This window comes from Bos indicus, chromosome 28 (assembly GCF_029378745.1).
Source record: "Bos indicus isolate NIAB-ARS_2022 breed Sahiwal x Tharparkar chromosome 28, NIAB-ARS_B.indTharparkar_mat_pri_1.0, whole genome shotgun sequence".
Taxonomy (NCBI): Eukaryota; Metazoa; Chordata; class Mammalia; order Artiodactyla; family Bovidae; genus Bos; species Bos indicus.
Genome location: NC_091787.1, coordinates 40755986 through 40775516, shown reverse-complemented (window position 1 = coordinate 40775516; position 19531 = coordinate 40755986). Strand labels below are relative to the sequence as shown.

At 44.3% G+C, this 19531-nt stretch overlaps 1 protein-coding gene across 6 annotated transcripts in view; it reads left to right on the top strand.

The window, feature by feature from the left end:
- Positions 1-19531, top strand: part of GRID1 (glutamate ionotropic receptor delta type subunit 1) — a 687130-nt gene that overhangs the window by 408810 nt on the left and 258789 nt on the right. For all 6 annotated transcript variants that reach the window (XM_070782157.1, XM_070782155.1, XM_070782153.1 and 3 more), the window contains one exon: positions 1603-1656. In XM_070782157.1, coding sequence (XP_070638258.1) covers positions 1603-1656 — 54 coding nt within the window. The remainder of the gene's footprint in view (positions 1-1602; positions 1657-19531) is intronic.

The window sequence follows — 19531 nt, the reverse complement described above, 5'->3', positions numbered from 1 at the left end:
AAAACTTCTGGAAGGGGCCATTTGGAATAGTCCCTGGGGGATGAATTTGGAGGGATACATGGGGAGTTTTCACTACTTTAACACATTAAAAAATGTGGTAGGTTTATGGGATAATTTTGAACATTTGCTTTTTTCTGTACCTTTCCAAATAAAGAGTAATAAAAATTACATTATAAAAATATAAAAAAATTAAAAATAAAAGAGAACTATGATCTGAACTCTCTCCCATGTTCATAGAAGGCCTGGCACATTGCCTGGCACTCAGCAATACTTGGCACGTGCTAACTGTGAGTATTCTTACAGGACAAGCTGGAAAACTATCAATTCCTCCTCTTTTGTCAATCTACATACACTTACTCTTTTTATTTGGAAAACTACAGAAAAATTTAAATGTTCAAAATTATCCCATACACCTGCCCCACTTTTTAATGTGCTAAAGTAGTTGGATTTCCAGTCTAAAAAGGGAAAGAGCACTCCTAAAAACATATGAGAAGCAAAATAAGTAACTGGGTCCCATCTGCCTAGCCCTCCTATCCTTCATTCATATGTTCAACAACAGTGTTCTTTATATATTGAACACTGCCTATGTGCTGGTTATAGTGGAAGGTTTTGAGATACAAATGTGACGGCCATAGGTGTGGCCCTGACCTCATGGAGACCCCAGTTGGTTAAAGGAGATAGATAATAAGAAATAAATAAGCTGAAAACTATTCAAGTACAGACACTGCTGCTAAGTCACTTCAGTCGTGTCCAACTCTGTGTAACCCCATAGACGGCAGCCCACCAGGCTCGCCCGTCCCTGGGATTCTCCAGGCAAGAACACTGGAGTGGGTTGCCATTTCCTTCTCCGATGGATGAAAGTGAAAAGTCAAAGTGAAGCGCTCAGTCATGTCTGACTTTTAGCAACCCCATGGACTGCAGCCTACCAGGCTCCTCTGCCCATGGGAGTTTCCAGGCAAGAGTACTGGAGTGGGGTGCCATTGCCTTCTCTGTCAAGTACAGACATGGCAAGTGCTATAAATAAATGGAACAAAATGCTCTAATAGAGAATGGTGGGAGGTGGGGGTCACTGTTCTGGAGCAAAAAAAGAGTCAGTTCTAGGGTCCTTGATGGGTTCTTTAGAGCTGAAGGCAGCTCAGAGCCCTGGCTGTGAGCCGCCATCTTCCTGGGTGTTGTTTAGCTTGGCTGGCCAAGCAGCTGTAAATCCCTTGTTGCAGATTCCTGAGTCTCTAGCCTTGGGGAATGATGAGACATCCCCCACCCCAGTAACCCTCTAGAAAAGAGTTTGCAGGCAGTCTCTGAGATGAGAAAGGGAGGGATGTCCCCGCCCGTGATGCCTTCAGGAGCTGTAGCTTCTAACCTTGCTCCGGGCTGGTGCACGCGAATTCCAAAGAACAGCAGGAAATCAGACGTCCGTGTTCAAATGATGCATCCAGCAGCTGAGGTGGCCAGAGCTGCCCAGGGGGATGGCGTGTTTTGTGAGGAAAAAATTCTCCAAGAACAGTGTTTATCAAACTCCGTCTCAGCAGTCATCCTGTGTGTCTGCCAGCCTCTGGCTTGCTTCTGTTCATGTTTTTTTCTTACATTTCTTTTTCTCTGCAGGCTGTGGAGACCAACCTGGCTTCCAAGGACAGCCATTGGGTCTTTGTGAATGAGGTAAGAGCTCCAGAATGGTGAAGGGCGTGGCTTACATTGAGCTCCCGCCACTCAGAACGTACAGAGTGACCGGTCAGGCTCTGCTCTGACTTGGGGTGCTGGAGTGGAGTCCAGGGCTTCACTGAGCGAGACAGCAGGTGAGAGAGTTGGATGGGCCATGCCAAGCTGCTCACCTGGAGCAGGTGGGAGCCAGGAAAACAGTGCAGATTTGAGTCCAGGAGGAAGTGGCGTCAGGCTCTAGATATGTTGGGTGAGGGGAGGCCACGTGCCAGGGGTCAGAGACTGGAGAGATGGAGGCTGGCCAGAAAAGGGGATGCAGAGGGGATGTGCAAAGGAATGCAGAACGGGCTAGAGGCTGCACTTCCTGTAGGAGCCTGAAGGTATATGTGTGTTATGTGACTGTGTGTATGTAAGAGTGCATGGGTGTGAGTGTGTAACTGTATATATTTGTGAGAGTGTGTATGGATGTGTGTGCATTAATGCATGCACATGTCAGTATGTGTGTATGTGTATCTGTATAGGTGTGTGTCTGTGTGCACACATCCCCCTGTGCAGCTGGTCAGGTAGTGGGTCAGTGTAACCTTCTAAAGGGGGTAAATGGTAAATCTCTCCCTCAGGTGGCCTTCCCACTGGATTGGGCCCTGGGAGGAATGGGGACATCGAGATTTCATGGTGGCATGGTCTGCTCTCCACCACTTGCACCCTACCTGGCCCTGGCCTGCTCACGCCGCACACATTACATGGGCTCGCTTCCCTGAAGCAACATGCCCTCGCTTCCCTGAAGAGCCCCCTCTGCCTGCACATCCGTTCAGGAAGCACCCTCTGGGACAGTGCATATGACCCCAGCCAGCTATTAATATAGCTGACTCTTCAAAGTGCTTCCTGGCACGGGCTTTCATCGGCCCGTGGCCTTCCGTTGCTCCTAAATTAACTGATTGATTTCTAATGGCCACATTCTAGAAGATGCAGGGTTTATCGTGCAGGTAATTTATGCTTTTATGATGTGTGTTTCTTCATTAGCTCAGTGCTACCATTGCTGAAAGAGTTTTGGGTGGCTTACTTTCTTATTTTGCAGGTAGTATCAGATAGTAACTGCTTGCGAGGCCCACTTTTCATGGTTTTTGTCCATAAATTCATACCTTGTTAACTCCGTGTCTACACAGGCCAATTGGAGACCTGCAAGGTCCATTTCCCTGGGGTTGCAGATGGTTGTGCTGGTAATTAGGAGAAGGGACATGACGGCTGCTTTCTTCAGAGCCTGCCGGAGTCCTCTTGGTGCTGGGAGGGTTTGATCCTCTGGGCTTTGCCAGCTTCTTTATAGGTTTCTTTTGTTCCCGGAGACGGAGGGATTCTATGTGCCCCATAAGGCAGATGTCAGATGCTGGCTTTATTTTGGGGAGGGCTCCTCCAAATCAGATGGCCAGGGTTTCTATATTGTCAGTCTTCAAAAAGTACTGTTTTTACATTTCTAACTGATTTCCTTTTTCCTCCCCTGAATCCTGACCCACTCCAAGGACTCTCTTGTCTGTCCCTCCCACCCCCTCTCCAGGGCTGGGGTTAACACTAACCAGTGTGAGGTGTCCTCAGGTATTGTTGGGTGGCAGGAAATGCCACCGGGAGGTGTTGGATGTGGGCACAGCTGTCAGGGCCACACTGGAACAGCCTCACCCAAGAGGACTGCTGAGCTCCACCCCAGTCAGCCGCACATTGCACCGTGAACTCAAAGACGAATCATGTGGCTGTCCCTGGGATAAATGTCCCCAGAAGTGACCCCTCCCATTTTCTGAGTTTCCTTTTCTACGGGGAGGCCAAGCACTTGTCAGGGTATTTTGTGTTTGTTACCACCCTTAGCCCTCATTCACAACCTTGTATGGTAGTTATTAGCATCCCCATTTTACAGATGGGAAAAGGTAGGCTTGAGAGGTTGAATTACTTGCTCAAGGTCATACAGCTATTGAAAGGTGCTTTTGGGATTTTGTATGAAGACTGTTGGCTCCAGAGACCTTCACACCAAATGACACCATCCTGCAGGTAGTCCTGGCAATGATCCTTTAACCTACAGTCAGGGTCTGATTCCGTAAGACCAATCAATAGGGCTCTGGTATGCATACTGATGGGGATGCCCTTGAGCTGGCCTTGGTGTGCACTCAGGGACATTCTTGAAGTCTGAGATCTGATGGTGGGTCCTTTTGTAAAGCTTTGACTCTTAGACCCCAGTGTGGCCTCTGGTTAATGACTGAGATGTTTTCTAAATCACAAGTCAATTTATCCAAGCCATATTCGGAGCTGCTGTTTCCTAGTACGGCATGACCCTCTTGGAAACAAGTCCTATTATTCTTAGGATGGTTACAGCATTCCAGGCTCTATCCAAATACAGACCCACAGACCAATAGTTTCCCAGTTGCTTCTCTGTTTATCATATGTGATGGCTCGGAAAAAATAAAATGGGAGGAAAAGAATCAGGGGCAGGTATTTAGCAGCTCCACCATGATCTCCAGACTCTAGCATCTACACTGGGACTCCATCTCTCGCTTCCCGAACTGCTCACCACTTCTCTGGAGGAAGTTCAGCCCATCAGACGCGCTCAGGCAGTGTCTCTTCCTACCACATCTTTCCCCAGGGTGGCCTCCGTGGTGATCCTCCAGCTCCACCCGCTGCTTCCTTCATTCCTCACGGCTCTGTCCTTCAGTTTTTCTTTCTGTATTTGACTTTCTTAATGTGTTTTCCTGGATTCAAGATAAACACTCAAGGGCACGTGTTTTTGTTTGTTTTCTTCATGAAGTGGTTTTCTTAATATGTCTGCACCCTCACTGGTGAATATTGGTGTTGCATATTACAGGTCTGTTTTATTTGGAGAAGGGGTAATTGGATGCAGAGAAAGGCTGTGAGTATGTGAGCCTTGCTGACAGTTTCTACAGATCCTTGGGCTCTACTGAGGGAAAGGACACTGGCAAGCAGATGTGCTTTGGGGCATAAACTGTATTTTTATCAATTGATTAAGTTACACATTAACTTGGAGGGGGATGGGGGATTCAAAAGAAGTGTGAATAGCAAATTTGAATATTAGTCAAGGTAGCCACTAGGCTGTGAGTCCCCTGGGGACACGGACAGGATCCAGGTCCCCACTGAATCCCCAATACCCTGTATTAAGGGTAGATTCTCAAAAGGGTTTGGTTGAAGGCAAGTCATTGTACATAGCATAGGGTAGAGCAAGTTGCTTTGAAGAGTACTTCCTAGTCAGCCTCCAAGAAAAGACAAAGGCAAACAATTAAGATGGGAAGCCCAGGGATGGAGGGAACTGCTGTGCGTCATTCATCAGAAGCTGCCAGTTTAGGACCCATCAGACTTGACTTTGGCTCCCAGAACCTGTGTCAGCTGATCTGGAGAGCCTCCTCCCCACGTGGCTCTGGCTTAGTGATGCGCAGGTGTCTGTGTCCTCAGCGCTAGGCAGGGTCTGGATGCAGACTGGGGGCAGAGGAGAACGCTCTCCTGAGACATTCTGCGTCCAGGCAGGACACACCTGCCTCATTGTCTGGCCTCTTGAGAAGCTTATGGGGGAAATTCTTTCATGGAATGTTTGTCTTTCCAGCCTCTTCCAAAACCATCTGTGAAGGGGACCTGAAGCACCCCCTTTGTTACTGGATAGCTCTCACTGTCAGAGTTCCTCCAGACATGGGAACAAAGCAAACTTTTATGCAAATGGTTCAAGAAATGCAGAAGCAGGTACATAACCCTTGTGCTTAGGTTTTGTCAACAACTGATGCTCTGGGTGGGCTCTGTTCTGTGGTTCAGCAGGTGCCCAGGGGGAGGCAGGTTCTAAGGAGGGAGGAGGCAGAGCTAGTAGGCCCTGCCCCACCACTAGCCTATTTTCATGACCCCCACACCCCATATCTTTTTCCTCTGAGCTCCAGACCCAGGGATCCAGATGCCTTCTGGACTCAGCTGCTTGCAAGCCTTGTGATCACCTCCAGCTCAGTGCCTCTCTCTGAATCCATCATCCTCCCCTCAGCTGTTTCTCACCGTGTTCCAGTCCCAGGGACCAGTGTTTCCAACCTACTGGCTGGTTCCCTAGTCAATGAAAACCTACATCCTGCCTGCTGCCTCAGAACTCATTCCAGGATGACCCATAACACCTCTTCATCCTTTCCTTACTTCTGCCCTCTGCCTGCATGCCCGTGGTTTATCCCTACAAGCAGTGGGTGACTTGTTGTTTCCTCTATTTATTTTTCTGTCTCGGTTTTGGACCTTTGCTAGGATTTTCTTTTAGGCCTGGAATGACCACCTCTGACTGTCAAGGATTTACCTTTCCTGCAGGAGTTTGCTAAGCATTGCCTCTGCCAAAAGATCTCCCTGGATTTATTCACCCTTCTGCCGTCCTGTACTCCTCACCCCAGCTATGCTGTGTTGGGGACTTGATACACACATCTGGCTTCTGGAACAGCCTATGAGTGAGGGCTGCACCTCCTTTCTGTCAGGCTGCCTGGAGTCCCCAGCATGAGGGGTTCACACACAGAGGAGGTGCTGGCTTAAGGATCCCACTGCTACATCTGCCTCTTGCTTCCTCACCTTAACTCTGATTTTTTAATTGCCTTCATGGAGGGGAAGAGACATTTATGACCTCCCAATTCTTCATGAGCTCAGAAAGCTGTGATCCTGCTTTACAAGCTATGACTGTTAGCATCTCAGGTTCCACTGCACCTCCCTTTCCTAGGCTTGCATTCTCCATTCTTGACCAGGCCATCAGCGGGTGATGGAGCAGCCAGGGAGGAGGACAGGGGAAGCACCAGCCAGGCTTCCTACAGCAGTCTCTACACCATGCCCCAGGGAACCTGTATTCTGCTAATTCGTAGGTGTTTTGTGGGAAAAGGATTCCGTGATCAAAGAAGGCTGATAAGTTAGAGTTAAACAGCAAAAAACAGGTTTCTCCTGCAGGCACCTTCATCTCTGATGTGTGCTGTGCTTTCCAAGGATGAGGTGGTGCACTCTGGCTGCTACATATACTTGTGTTTCAGACACACTCGTGCTTTTTCTCTCAACATCTGCTCACGTCTCTGCTGGAATAGGTCTTCAGTAGATGGTGGGGTGTCAGGGCCCATAGGATGGAGTTCAGATTCTTTCACGTGGTCCATGAGGCTGTTCATGAACTGACTTCAGAGCCCTCTCTGGTCTCAACTCCTGCCATTTCTTTTCATCTAGAGCTGCTCTGCCTGTATCATGAGATATCCCTGCCACCCCGAGCAGAAGGTCATCCCAGCGTCTGAACCTCTTCAAACCCCTCTCCCCAGACTGTTCTCCTGCTATTGCCCCTGAGGCTCCAGCCCTCACCTTGGCATCTTCATTGGTTTTTCACCAACAAATATTCCACAAGGACCCTCTGAGTACAGACTTGGCTCACACCAGAGGAGACTCCTGTCAACAGTCCAGCGAACATCATTCCAGACTTTTAAACCATTCCTGCCCCCAAACACACGCTGAGTTAAAGCAAATGAAAATGGGATTAGGCTACACATGCATAATGCAGGGGAGAGAAATGCTAATAAACTAATTGAAGAAAGCAAGAACAAAAGACCATGATATGCATGGTGAATGAAATAGCTTCAAGAAATCTCTATTCGGGACACACAGGAAGAGAGGGAGGGAAGAGATTTAATTTTTTTTCTTCCTTTCATTTTGAAGATTCTAATTCTGTTCGAACATTAAGTCCCTGTAACATTTACCATCTGAAAATTTCATTTAGCAACACTCTAAAACAATTATGTTTATTGTAATCGATTCACTTGTTTCTCTCCCCAGCTCCACTGAGGAGTCCTTGAGCACAAGGATCACATCCTAGCCAACTTTGTAGCCCCACTGAGAGCCCAGAACCAAGACTGGGATCTGCCATTTGTCAGACGTTAGACGGAGCCAGGCACTGTTTTTGAGCATCATTTTTTAAACCTATTTTTTTTACTTAAAAATAACCATTTTATTTAGGTTTAATCACATACAATAAACACACATGTGTGTGTACAGTTTTGTTTGATGTATGTATGCCCCTGTGAAACTGTAACCATGATGAAGGTGCTGGACATATGCATCACCCAACAGCCCCCCCTGTGCCCCCTGGGAATCCCCACCCCGGTCCTACCTTCCCCGCTCCTCAGGTGGTTATTCTTGTTGTTTAGTTGCTAAGTCGTGTCCAACTCTTTTGTGACCCCATGGACTGTATCCTGCCAGGCTTCTCTGTCCATGGGGTTCTCCAGGCAAGATTACTGGGGTGGGTTGCCATTTCCTTCTCCAGGGGATCTTCCTGACCCAGGGATCGAACCCACATCTCCTGCATTGGCAGGTGGATTCTTTACAGCTGAGCCACCAGGGAAGCCCACTCTTCAGGTAGTCTGTTTGTATTTTCAGATGGATTGTTTGTATTCTCTAGAGATTATTTGTAGGTAAACGTTACAGGTTATTTGTGTTTTCCTGTATTTTCTAGAGTTTTATATAAGGGAATCATACAGTATATTCTCTCTTCTTCTTCTATTTTTCTATGGCTGTTTCCCTCCAGATAATTATTTTGAGAGTCACCCTTATTGCAATATACAGTAATAGTTCTTTCCTTTTATTGATGAGGCATGTTCAGTTGTATAAATATACCACAACTTGAATATATGTGTATTCTTGATGGACATTTGGGTCATCTGAGATTTCTGGTGATTTCAAATAATGCTGCTGTTAACATTCATGTACAAGTCTTTGTATGAACACAGGCTTTCATTTTAGGGGGAGGGTACGTATTTCTAAGTGGAATTACAGTGCTGTATGGCAGGTGTACTTGGAACTCTTAAAGAAACTTTCAGGTTGTGTGAGAATCCCAGTTGTTTCAGATCTTCAGTACCCGATTTAATCAGAACATTTGCCATCAGTCATTGTGGTGGATTGTAATGGTGCCTCATTATGGTTGTAATTTTCATTTTGCTAATGACTAATGATATTGAGAATCTTTTCAGGTGTTTATTTGCCACCTATATCTATAGCTTCCTTGGGGGGAAAGCTGAAATCATTAATTTCAGAACTTTATTTTTCTTTACCACTTGAAACTTCCTTTAAGTGATTTAATGCCATCTCCAAAATTTTCATTGTTTTTCAGTTCAAAATACTTTCTATATTACCTTTTGATTTCTTCTTTGACCCATGAGTTGTTTAGAAGTGTTTTATTTAGTTTCTAAATATTTATATATTTTCCAGACATCTTTATCTTATTGATTTTTAATGAGTTCCATGTGGTCAGAGACCATAGTTGAATTACTTGGATATCACTTGAATCCTTTTAAATTTATTGAGAGTTATTTGATAGTCCAATAGATTGTCTTTTCTGGTAAATGTTTTATGTACACTTGGAAAGGAGGTATAATTATTGTTGTCAGGAATGTTCTGTAAATGTCAGTTAGGTCAGTTCTGTTCATAGTGTTGTTTATGTCTTCTGTATCCTTGATTATATTTTCTCTACTTGTTCTATCAATTATTAAGAGGGGGGATGAAAATAGTCAGCTTTAATTCTGAGTTTGCCTATTTCTCCTTGTAGTTTTATCAGTTATTGCTTAATATATTTTCAAGCTTTGTTATGAGAGGATAAATGTTTAGCATTTTTATGTCCTGTTGATTTATTGATCTGTATCATTATGGCATGACTTGTCTTATCCCCCTGCCCTGAAATGTCCTTTGCTCAGAAATATACTCTATCTGATATTACTGAAGCAACAGTTAGAACTGGCATGGAACAACAGACTGGTTCCAAATAGGAAAAGGAGTACGTCAAGGCTGTATATTTAACTTACACGCAGAGTACATCATGAGAAACGCTGGGCTGGAAGAAGCACAAGCTGGAATCAAGATTGCCAGGAGAAATATCAATCACCTCAGATATGCAGATGACACCACCCTTATGGCAGAAAGTGAAGAGGAACTAAAAAGCCTCTTGTTGAAAGTGAAAGAGGAGAGTGAAAAAGTTGGTTAAAAGCTCAACATTCAGAAAACGAAGATCATGGCATCTGGTCCCATCACTTCATGGGAAATAGATGGGGAAACAGTGGAAACAGTGTCAGACTTTATTTTTTTGGGCTCCCAAATCACTGCAGATGATGATTGCAGCCATGAAATTAAAAGATGCTTACAAAAAAAAAAAAAAAAAAAGACGCTTACTCCTTGGAAGGAAAGTTATGACCAACCTAGACAGCATATTCAAAAGCAGAGACATTACTTTGCCAACAAAGGTCCATCTAGTCAAGGCTATGGTTTTTCCTGTGGTCATGTATGGATGTGAGAGTTGGACTGTGAAGAAAACTGAATGCCAAAGAATTGATGCTTTTCAACTGTGGTGTTGGAGAAGACTCTTGAGAGTCCCTTGGACTGCAAGGAGATCCAACCAGTCCATCCTAAAGGAGATCAGTCCTGGGTGTTCATTGGAAGGACTGACGCTGAAGCTGAAACTCCAATACTTTGGCCACCTCATGCAGAGAGTTGACTCACTGGAAAAGACTCTGATGCTGGGGAGGGATTGGGGGCAGGAGGAAAAGGGAATGACGGAGGATGAGATGGCTGCATGGCATCACCGACTCGATGGACATGAGTTTGAGTGAACTCCGGGAGTTGGTGATGGACAGGGAGACCTTTTCCAGTCCTGTGGCCACTGTTGAGTTTTCCAAATTTGCTGACATATTGAATGCAGCACTTTCACAACATCATCTTTCAGGATTTGAAATAGCTCAACTGGAATTCCATCACCTCCACTAGCTTTGTTCGTAGTGATGCTTTCTAAGGCCCACTTGACTTCACATTCCAGGATGTCTATCTCTAGGTGAGTGATCACGCCATCATGATTACTGGGTCATGAAGATCTTTTTTGTACAGTTCTTCTGTGTATTCTTGCCACCTCTTCTTAATATCTTCTGCTTCTGTTAGGTCCATACCATTTCTGTCCTTTATCGAGCCCATCTTTGCATGAAATGTTCCCTTGGTATCTCTAATTTTATTGAAGAGATCTCTAGTCTTTTCCATTCTGTTGTTTTCCTCTATTTCTTTGCATTGATCACTGAGGAAGGTTTTCTTATCTCTCCTTGCTATTCTTTGGAACTCTGCATTCAAATCGGAGTATCTTTCCTTTTCTCCTTTGCTTTTTGCTTCTCTTCTTTTCAAAGCTCTTTGTAAGGCCTCCCCAGACAGCCATTTTGCTTTTTTGCATTTCTTTTCCATGGGGATGGTCTTGATCCCTGTCTCCTGTACAGTGTCATGAACCTCCGTCCATAGTTCATCAGGCATTCTGTCTATCAGAAATAATCCCTTAAATCTATTTCTCACTTCCACTGTATAATCATAAGGGATTTGACTTAGGTCATACCTGAATGGTCTAGTGGTTTTCCCTACTTTCTTCAATTTAATTCTGAATTTGGCAATAAGGAGTTCATGATCTGAGCCACAGTCAGCTCCTGGTCTTGTTTTTGCTGACTGTATAGGGCTTTTCCATCTTTGGCTGCAAAGAATATAATCAATCTGATTTTGGTGTTGACCTTCTGGTGATGTCCATGTGTAGAGTCTTCTCTTGTGTTGCTGGAAGAGGGGGTTTAACCTAATATATTTTTTTCATTCTTGTTTCTTTAAAGTATGTTTCTTGAAGGCAGTTTCTACTTAGATCTTGCTATTTTATTCATTAGGACACTATGCTTTAATTCCCTGGTGGCTCAGATGGTAAAGCATCTGCCTACAACGTGGGAGACCTGGGTTTGATCCCTGGGTTGGGAAGATTCCCTGGTGAAGGAAATGGCAACCCACTTCAGTACTCTTGCCTAGAAAATCCCATGGACAGAGAAGCCTGGTGCAGGCTACTGTCCATGGATCTCAAAGAGTCGGACACGACTGAGCAACTTCATTTCACTCATGCTTTAATTCAAGTGCTTAGATAATTTAATATGAGTATAGATATGGTTAGAAGAGGGTGGAGTCCTGGAAGCCTCATGAATAAACTGTTTCAAAGAGAAGGGAGAGTTCACTGACCTCAGGTGCTACTGCCTTGAGGGTGTGATGACCTTGGGGGTGAATGTTGGGAAAGGATTGGAGGATAAATTTTCAGATACTCAACTTATATCATTCCATTTTACAGATAAGGAACCAGAGGCTCCGAGAAAGGGACTGACTTTTCGATGTCACTTTGTAAGTGGCAGAGTCAGGATTTGAACTTAGGTATGAATGACTCAGAATTTAAGAAACACACACCTTATGTCACACTGACTCTCTCTCACCTTTTCCCTCCTCACTCAGCATTAACTAAATGCCAAATATATGACTGAATTCCAGCAATATTTCATTTTTAAAAATAATTTGGAAGTGGTAATATAATCTTGTTGGGGAAAGTCCTATTATAATTTTTTATTGTTTATGATTAGCTTTCTTCCCTTTGTGCTCTTTTACATATCAGCACCTTGTTTTTAAAATATCCTATGAAGAAGGTGAAAAAATCCTGAAAAAACCCACACAGGTAAACTAATGCATGTCATATGAGTAGTGTCTGAAAATAACAAACCATATTTATTAGAAATGTACTTCCCTTTGTCAACCAGAATATATCTATTTTCCTTTCTAAGCCCCAAAGGAATCTATGAGAGTTAACACTTATGGTTACAGATAGATTAGGAAGTATTTGTTATATAATATCATTCTTCAGTCCTTTTCAAAGCCCCATGAGAAGAGTACTTGGAACTGCACAGATGGTGGCTTTGAGGCTCAGTATTGAGAAAGTGATAAGGTACCACTGTTTTAGATCAGTCTTGGGGAACATACCATGGATAAGGTTTGACTCTACTGCTGACCACTTCTTTGACTTTGGGAAATTTTTCTCAAGATTTTTTTTTATGTGGACCATTTTTAAAGTCTTTATTGAATTCGTTACAATATTGCTTCTGATTTATGTTTTGGTTTTTTGGCCCCAAGGCATGTGGGATCTTAGTTCCTTAACCGGGGATTGAACCTCCTGCATGAAAGGTGAAGTCTTAAACCATTGAATTTTCAGGAAAGTCCCTGGGGAAATTGTTTTATTTCCTTCCTGGAACTTTATTCTCCTTATCCACTCAATAGAGTTTATAATAAACATCTCATGGGAAACTTCAGTTCAGTTCAGTTCAGTCGCTCAGTCATGTCCGACTCTTTGCGACCCCATGAACCGCAGCAGGCTAGGCATCCCTGTCCATTACTAATTCCTGAAGTTTACACAAACTCATGTCCATCGAGTCGGCGATGCCATCCAGCCATCTCATCCTCTGTCGTCCCCTTCTCCTCCTGCTCCCAATCCCACCCAGCACCAGGGTCTTTTCCAATGAGTCAACTCTTCGCATGAGGTGGCCAAAGTATTGGAGTTTCAGCTTCAGCGTCAGTCCTTCCAATGAACACCCAGGACTGATCTCCTTTAGGATGGACTGGTTGGATCTCCTTGCAGTCCAAGGGACTCTCAAGAGTCTTCTCCAACACCACAGTTGAAAAGCATCAATTCTTTGGCATTCAGTTTTCTTCACAGTCCAACTCTCACATCCATACATGACCACAGGAAAAACAATAGCCTTGACTAGATGTACCTTTGTTGGCAAAGTAATGTGTCTGCTTTTGAATATGCTGTCTAGATTGGTCATAACTTTCTTTCCATGGAGTAAGCGTCTTTTAATTTCCTGGCTGCAATCATCATCTGCAGTGATTTTGGAGCCCAGAAAAATAAAGTCTGACACTGTTTCCACTGTTTCCCCATCTATTTCCCATGAAGTGATGGGACCAGATGCCATGATCTTCGTTTTCTGAATGTTGAGCTTTAAACCAACTTTTTCACTCTCGTCTTTCGCTTTCATCAATAGGCTTTTTAGTTCCTCTTCACTTTCTGCCATAAGGGTGGTGTCATCTGCATATCTGAGGTTATTGATATTTCTCCCGGCAATCTTGATTCCAGCTTGTGCTTCTTCCAGCCCAGCGTTTCTCATGATGTACTCTGCACAGAAGTTAAATAAGCAGGGTGACAATATACAGCCTTGACGTACTCCTTTTCCTATTTGGAACCAGTCTGTTGTTCCATGTCCAGTTCTAACTATTGCTTCCTGACCTGCATATAGGTTTCTCAAGAGGCAGGTCAAGTGGTCTGGTATTCCCATCTCTTTCAGAATTTTCCACAGTTTATTGTGATCCACACAAAGGCTTTGGCATAGTCAGTAAAGCAGAAATAGATGTTTTTCTGGAACTCTCTTGCTTTTTCGATGATCCAGTGGATGTTGGCAGTTTGGTTCCTCTGGTTCCTCTGCCTTTTCTAAAACCAGCTTGAACATCTGGAAGTTCACGGTTCACGTATTGCTGAAGGCTGGCTTGGAGAATTTTGAGCATTACTTTACTAGCGTGTGAGATGAGTGCAATTGTGTGGTAGTTTGAGCATTCTTTGGCATTGCCTTTCTTTGGGATTGGAATGTAAACTGACCTTTTCCAGTCCTGGAATTCCATCACCTCCACTAGCTTTGTTCGTAGTGATGCTTCCTAAGGGCCCGCTGACTTCACATTCCAGGATGTCTGGCTCTAGGTGAGTGATCACACCATCTGGGTGTGATTATCTGGGTCGTGAAGATCTTTTTTGTATAGTTCTTCTGTGTATTCTTACCACCTCTTCTTAATATCTTCTGCTTCTGTTAGGTCCATACCATTTCTGTCCTTTATCAAGCCCATCTTTGCATGAAATGTTCCCTTGGTATCTCTAATTTTCTTGAGGAGATCTCTAGTCTTTCCCATTCTGTTGTTTTCCTCTATTTCTTTGCATTGATCACTGAGGAAGGCTTTTTTTAATCTCTCCTTGCTATTCTTTGGAACTCTGCATTCAAATCGGAGTATCTTTCCTTTTCTCCTTTGCTTTTTGCTTCTCTTCTTTTCAAAGCTCTTTGTAAGGCCTTCTCAGACAGCCATTTTGCTTTTTTCCATTTAGGAGCTATCCCAAGTCCGAGGTCGGGGCGGCGGCCGAGGCGAGCTACCCCGTGGGAAACTTAGGACTACTAAATGGGATAACTCATGAGAAACGACCAATCACAGGGTCTGTCATACAGCAGACACTCTTAAATGATAGCTTTTCTTATTAACAACCAACTGATGTTCTGAGGGCAAGTTTGGAACTTAATCAAGGAAGTACTGATATTTAAGGACTTGGTAACAAGGAATACATGTCTTTATGAGGAGTGTAGGGGGTTGGGGACATAACTTGATTCATTGCTGGGTGAACTTGAATTGCGGTATTTATAACTGTGGTTTTTTTCTTCCTGGAACTCTAGTTCTCCTTACTCTATTTTTCAAACTCCTATGCATCCTTTATGACTCATATCAAATTACCATTTCCCCATGTTGCAAGACCTCTTGATTTCTTCAAAAACCTTTCCTTCTTTCAATGCCCCGGAGCACTCAGGCTGTGCTTCTTTAGTCGTCCTTAACTTCTTGCTCTATCTCCTGTTTCCCTGCCTGAATCTATAACTCTTCACCACCTATCATTCATTTAGCATCTGTGTATCCAACACCTATGAGGCACTTGGGGTGCTTATGAGAATCAGAGAGAGATGCTCCTCACCCTCAGAGAGCTTGTATGATTGTGGTAGGAATGTGTACCTAGCTCACTGAACTACAGGAAGGCAATATTGTAGGAGCCACTCCAGATCCTCTGCAACTGGCACTCAACTTCAACCTCCCTACCGACAAAATGGCTCAGCCAGACCCCCACCATTGCTGTAGAATCAGACTCCATGTTTCAGACGTGAGTCAATTGTTCCCAGCAAGTGTTGTTTTGCAGAGTTTTGACAGAAGAATGCTTGGGAAAAGCATTGGAAAAGGGAGTGCTGACACTTAGGGAGATATAAAAATAGCTTTAATTACCACGTGCAGCAAATGTGTCTGAAAACTAAAGGTTAGTGTCTCTACCTTTCTGCATTCCCATCCATCGCTCTTCCCACAAATGGATTCTGATGGATTCCGATGAACTTGTTGCTTGTGCCAGAAAGACCCTATTATCTGTGCTTTCTACCCTGTTATTACACCTGCTTTGCCAGGCTGGATAATCATCAGGCACCACACAGAGAAGTGAAAAGCAAGTGTGTGTACACACACACACACACACACACACACACACACACACGGCTACTGCATTTATGTGCCCTTCCTGGTGGAGCTCCCAGGGAGAGTCCTTTCAAAACTGGAGTATGAAAGCAGAAATGGAGTCAGGAGAACACTTAAACCCCCAGAACTTCTTGGGCAGTGTCTTAAATGATGTGTGAGGGCTCATAGAGCCCATAAACTCAGCTTTGGGGTTTTTTTTCTCTGCTGTCTCAAACCAGATGATATGCACACTGGGGCAACCTGACTCTCAGAGCTGGTTGTAGAATATAAAGTGAGTATCGTGCAGCAAGGAGAAGAAACCCTTTAATTGTCAGTAACCAGAAATGTGAGGCAGTTTCCTACAGCCCTAGAGACTGGCTTGTCAGTTACCACGGCAACGAGAGACTGAGGACCAGATGCTGCCACCATCATGCCTGATGTTACTCCTGGTCAGCCGTAGAATGGGCCTCTTGGTCAAGGATTGCTGAAGAGCCCCCCCTTGTAAGGCCACTGGGTTCTGAACAACCTCCTTCTGCCCTCAGATCTCTGCTTATTTGCTGTGGGGTGTTGCATAAAATGGTGAGCCAGCTGGTTTGTCCTCAGAAGCAAGGAGACTCACATCACTGAGTACCTACTGTGTGCCAGGCCCTGCTTTGAATGCTTTATAGGCAAAACAAGTGATATCTTCCCTTGAACTCCCATTTAAAGAGATTGCGAGAAATTTGCAGCCATTTTAACAGGAGCTTCCTCCCTGCATGTGTGCGTGCTAAGTCACTTCAGTCGTGTCTGACTCTGGGCAATGCTACGGACTCTAGCCTGCCAGGCTCCTCTGTCCATGGGATTCTCCAGGCATAAACGCTGCAGTGAGTTGCTGTGTCCTCCTCCGGGGGATATTCCTGACCTAGGGATCAAACTCGTGTCTTCTGTGTCTATCCACCCAGGCAGGTGAGTTCTTCACCAGTAGTGCCACCTGGGAAGCCCAGCTTTGTTCTTACCCTCAGGAAACTGTGTAAATTTTGGATTTTACCCTGTCAAGGTCAGTCATAGAAAGATCTCTATGGACACTCAGGAAGTTCCAATTCACTTGCTTAGGGATGGTGATATTTTTCCCGAGCCTGAGAGACCCCATGCTGGGGCCCAGCCCTTCCTAAGTGGCAACCAACCTTTCCTCTCACATCTTCTGCCCCTGGGACTAACGTGGATTAGGGATGGGTAGGCCACAAGCTTCTGTTTCGTTACATCTATATCTACTGGAAACTTCCTGGCTCAGGCCACTTGACCACCCCCGCCCCCCGCCCCATTGTCCAAGCCACAGAGGGCTTCTCAATCAGCTGTCATTTCAGTTCACCTGTATTCAAAGAAAATATTTTGGGAGAAAGATGAGCACAGACTTCCTAGAGCATGAGTATTCCTGACCTCTGTTTGGGCAGGTGTGAGGTGGAGGGGGAGGGACAGGGATAGAGAGAAAATGGAGAAAAATCGCTCTCATCCTTTCTGATTCTTCTACAATACTAAAACAAAATACACAAAATCAGTATACCACCAAAATTATCCTGTCAAGCAGCTTTATACATGTAGCTTGTTTTGCCAGATTGAGGTTTTCCTGTTCTGTTCAGTGTTATGTCCTACTGTTGCCAATTAATAATGTATCATTAGCATTTTATCAACTCAGTAAATAGCATTTGGGATAACATGTAATAGCCTTGCAGTAGTCTGCCACTTGGAGGAATTGTAATGTAGGTAAATCTTCACCATTTTTGGAAATGTGGGTTAGTTAATGCTACTGCAAATAATACAGCGATGAACATCATTATACCCAGATCTGCTGATGTCTCTAATTTCTTATGATGGTAAAGTATTTGTTTCAGAGTGTGGGAGCTCCCAAAGACCTGGGCACCTTATATCAGAGTGCCTGTCTCATCCCCCTCTTATGTCTTGTGAACATGAATATAATCAACGTAGACCAATATATATTAGTTTTCCATTTTTAGCAATTTTTTAGATGAAAAAAGTTCACACTGCTTTGTTTTAATTTGCATTTCTTCGCTTACTAGTCAAGTCAAACACTTTGAACATTTCCTGGTTGATCACGCCTGTTTCTAATTGTGTGACTCATTTGCTTCTGTCCTTTGTGTGAATGTGTTCATCTTTTGTTATATGACCAGGTCTTTCCAACACCAAGAGATACATTATTTTTAAAGATGCTCATTCGTTTATTCGGCCGCACCTGGTTTTTGTTGCAATGTGTGAGCTCTGAGCTGAGGCACGTGAGATCGAGTCCCCTGACCAAGGGTTGAGCCTGAGTCAGCTGCCGTGTGAACATGGACTCTCAGCCACTGGGCCACCAGGAAAGTCCCTAAGAGATATATCATTAATACAGGAAGACTGATCATAAAATTGAGGCCTAAAAAATGTGTGAGGTTAAAAGACAAGATGGAATTTTTAGCTCAAGTTGATCTCATTTCAAAACCTGTGTTATTTCCACATAGTATTGCTTTTGAATCAGCCCAGATCTACCGTAATGGGAGATTTGTATTGATTCATGTCTTTTAAGGGTCAAATTTCCTGCACCAAGGCAAGGAAATATTCCAGTTACTATATTGGATTAGATCATTTTAATTTCTGCATCAAAACTTGGTTTTGAAACTGAAATATAATTTTCTATTAACCTTGGTTGCTGCTGCTGCTGCTGCTGCTAAGTCGCTTCAGTCATATCCAACTCCTAGCGACCCCATAGACGGCAGCCCACCAGGCTCCCCCATCCCTGGGATTCTCCAGGCAAGAGTACTGGAGTGGGGTGCCATCTTCTTCTTCATTAACCTTGATTAGGGAACAGAAAAGTCATGAAACTTTCTCTAATTTTCATCCAGTTGAGTAAATGAGCAGGGTCAAAAGGCCAATGGAAGACATTAAGTTGCTTTTATGATTAAACTTGAAGAATCTTGCTTATTCAAGGCCTTGGCTCTGTTCTGTGGGAGTCTTCAGTGGCCCCCACATGAAGGGCCTCCAGGAAGACTTTCAGGGAATGGGTGAGCACTCTCCTTCCTCTTACAGGGAGTTAGAAACATATCCCGATTCTCTTTCCCCCTCAAGGAAATGTTCCTCTCTAAATCCTCTTTGCTTCCATTTTGATTCTTCTGGACTTTTTATATCTTCCTTGTGGGTGAGAATTTTTGGAATCAAGAAATTGATTCTCAGTCATTTCCCTTGGCCCATCTGCCTATGCACCAGGCTCTTCACTATGGAATTTCATATCATTAAAGCTCAGTGCCTCCGAGGGAAATTCCAATTTAGTATAATGGTTCAGTTTAATATAAAATGCCATTTCCTCCCCCAAATACTGCCTTCAGGAAGAAGGGCTCTATGATCCATTAGATTTTTGTATCTCCGCTCACAGGACACAGCCCTGGGAGGGATGTGTACCCGAGGTGAGAAGCAGTCACAGCAACTAGGCCTGGGAAGCGCGTTGACAATGGGGTGTCAAAGCATAGAGAGACCTCTGATAAAGGGGCAGTGACGTGGAGTAGGAGGTGGTGGTACCTGAGCGAGGTTATGAGGCGACCCAGCTGCATCCTTGCTACCAGGGCTTTCGTTTTCACTCTGAGTGAGCTGAGGAGCCACTGGGACTTTCTGAGCAGAGAGTCGTATGATCTGAATCATACTTTGGAAGGACCACTCCTGGCTTCTGTGTTGAAAATACACTGTGGGGCCTGGGGTGAAAAACATTTTAAATTAAGGCCTTTAGGAACTTCCCTGG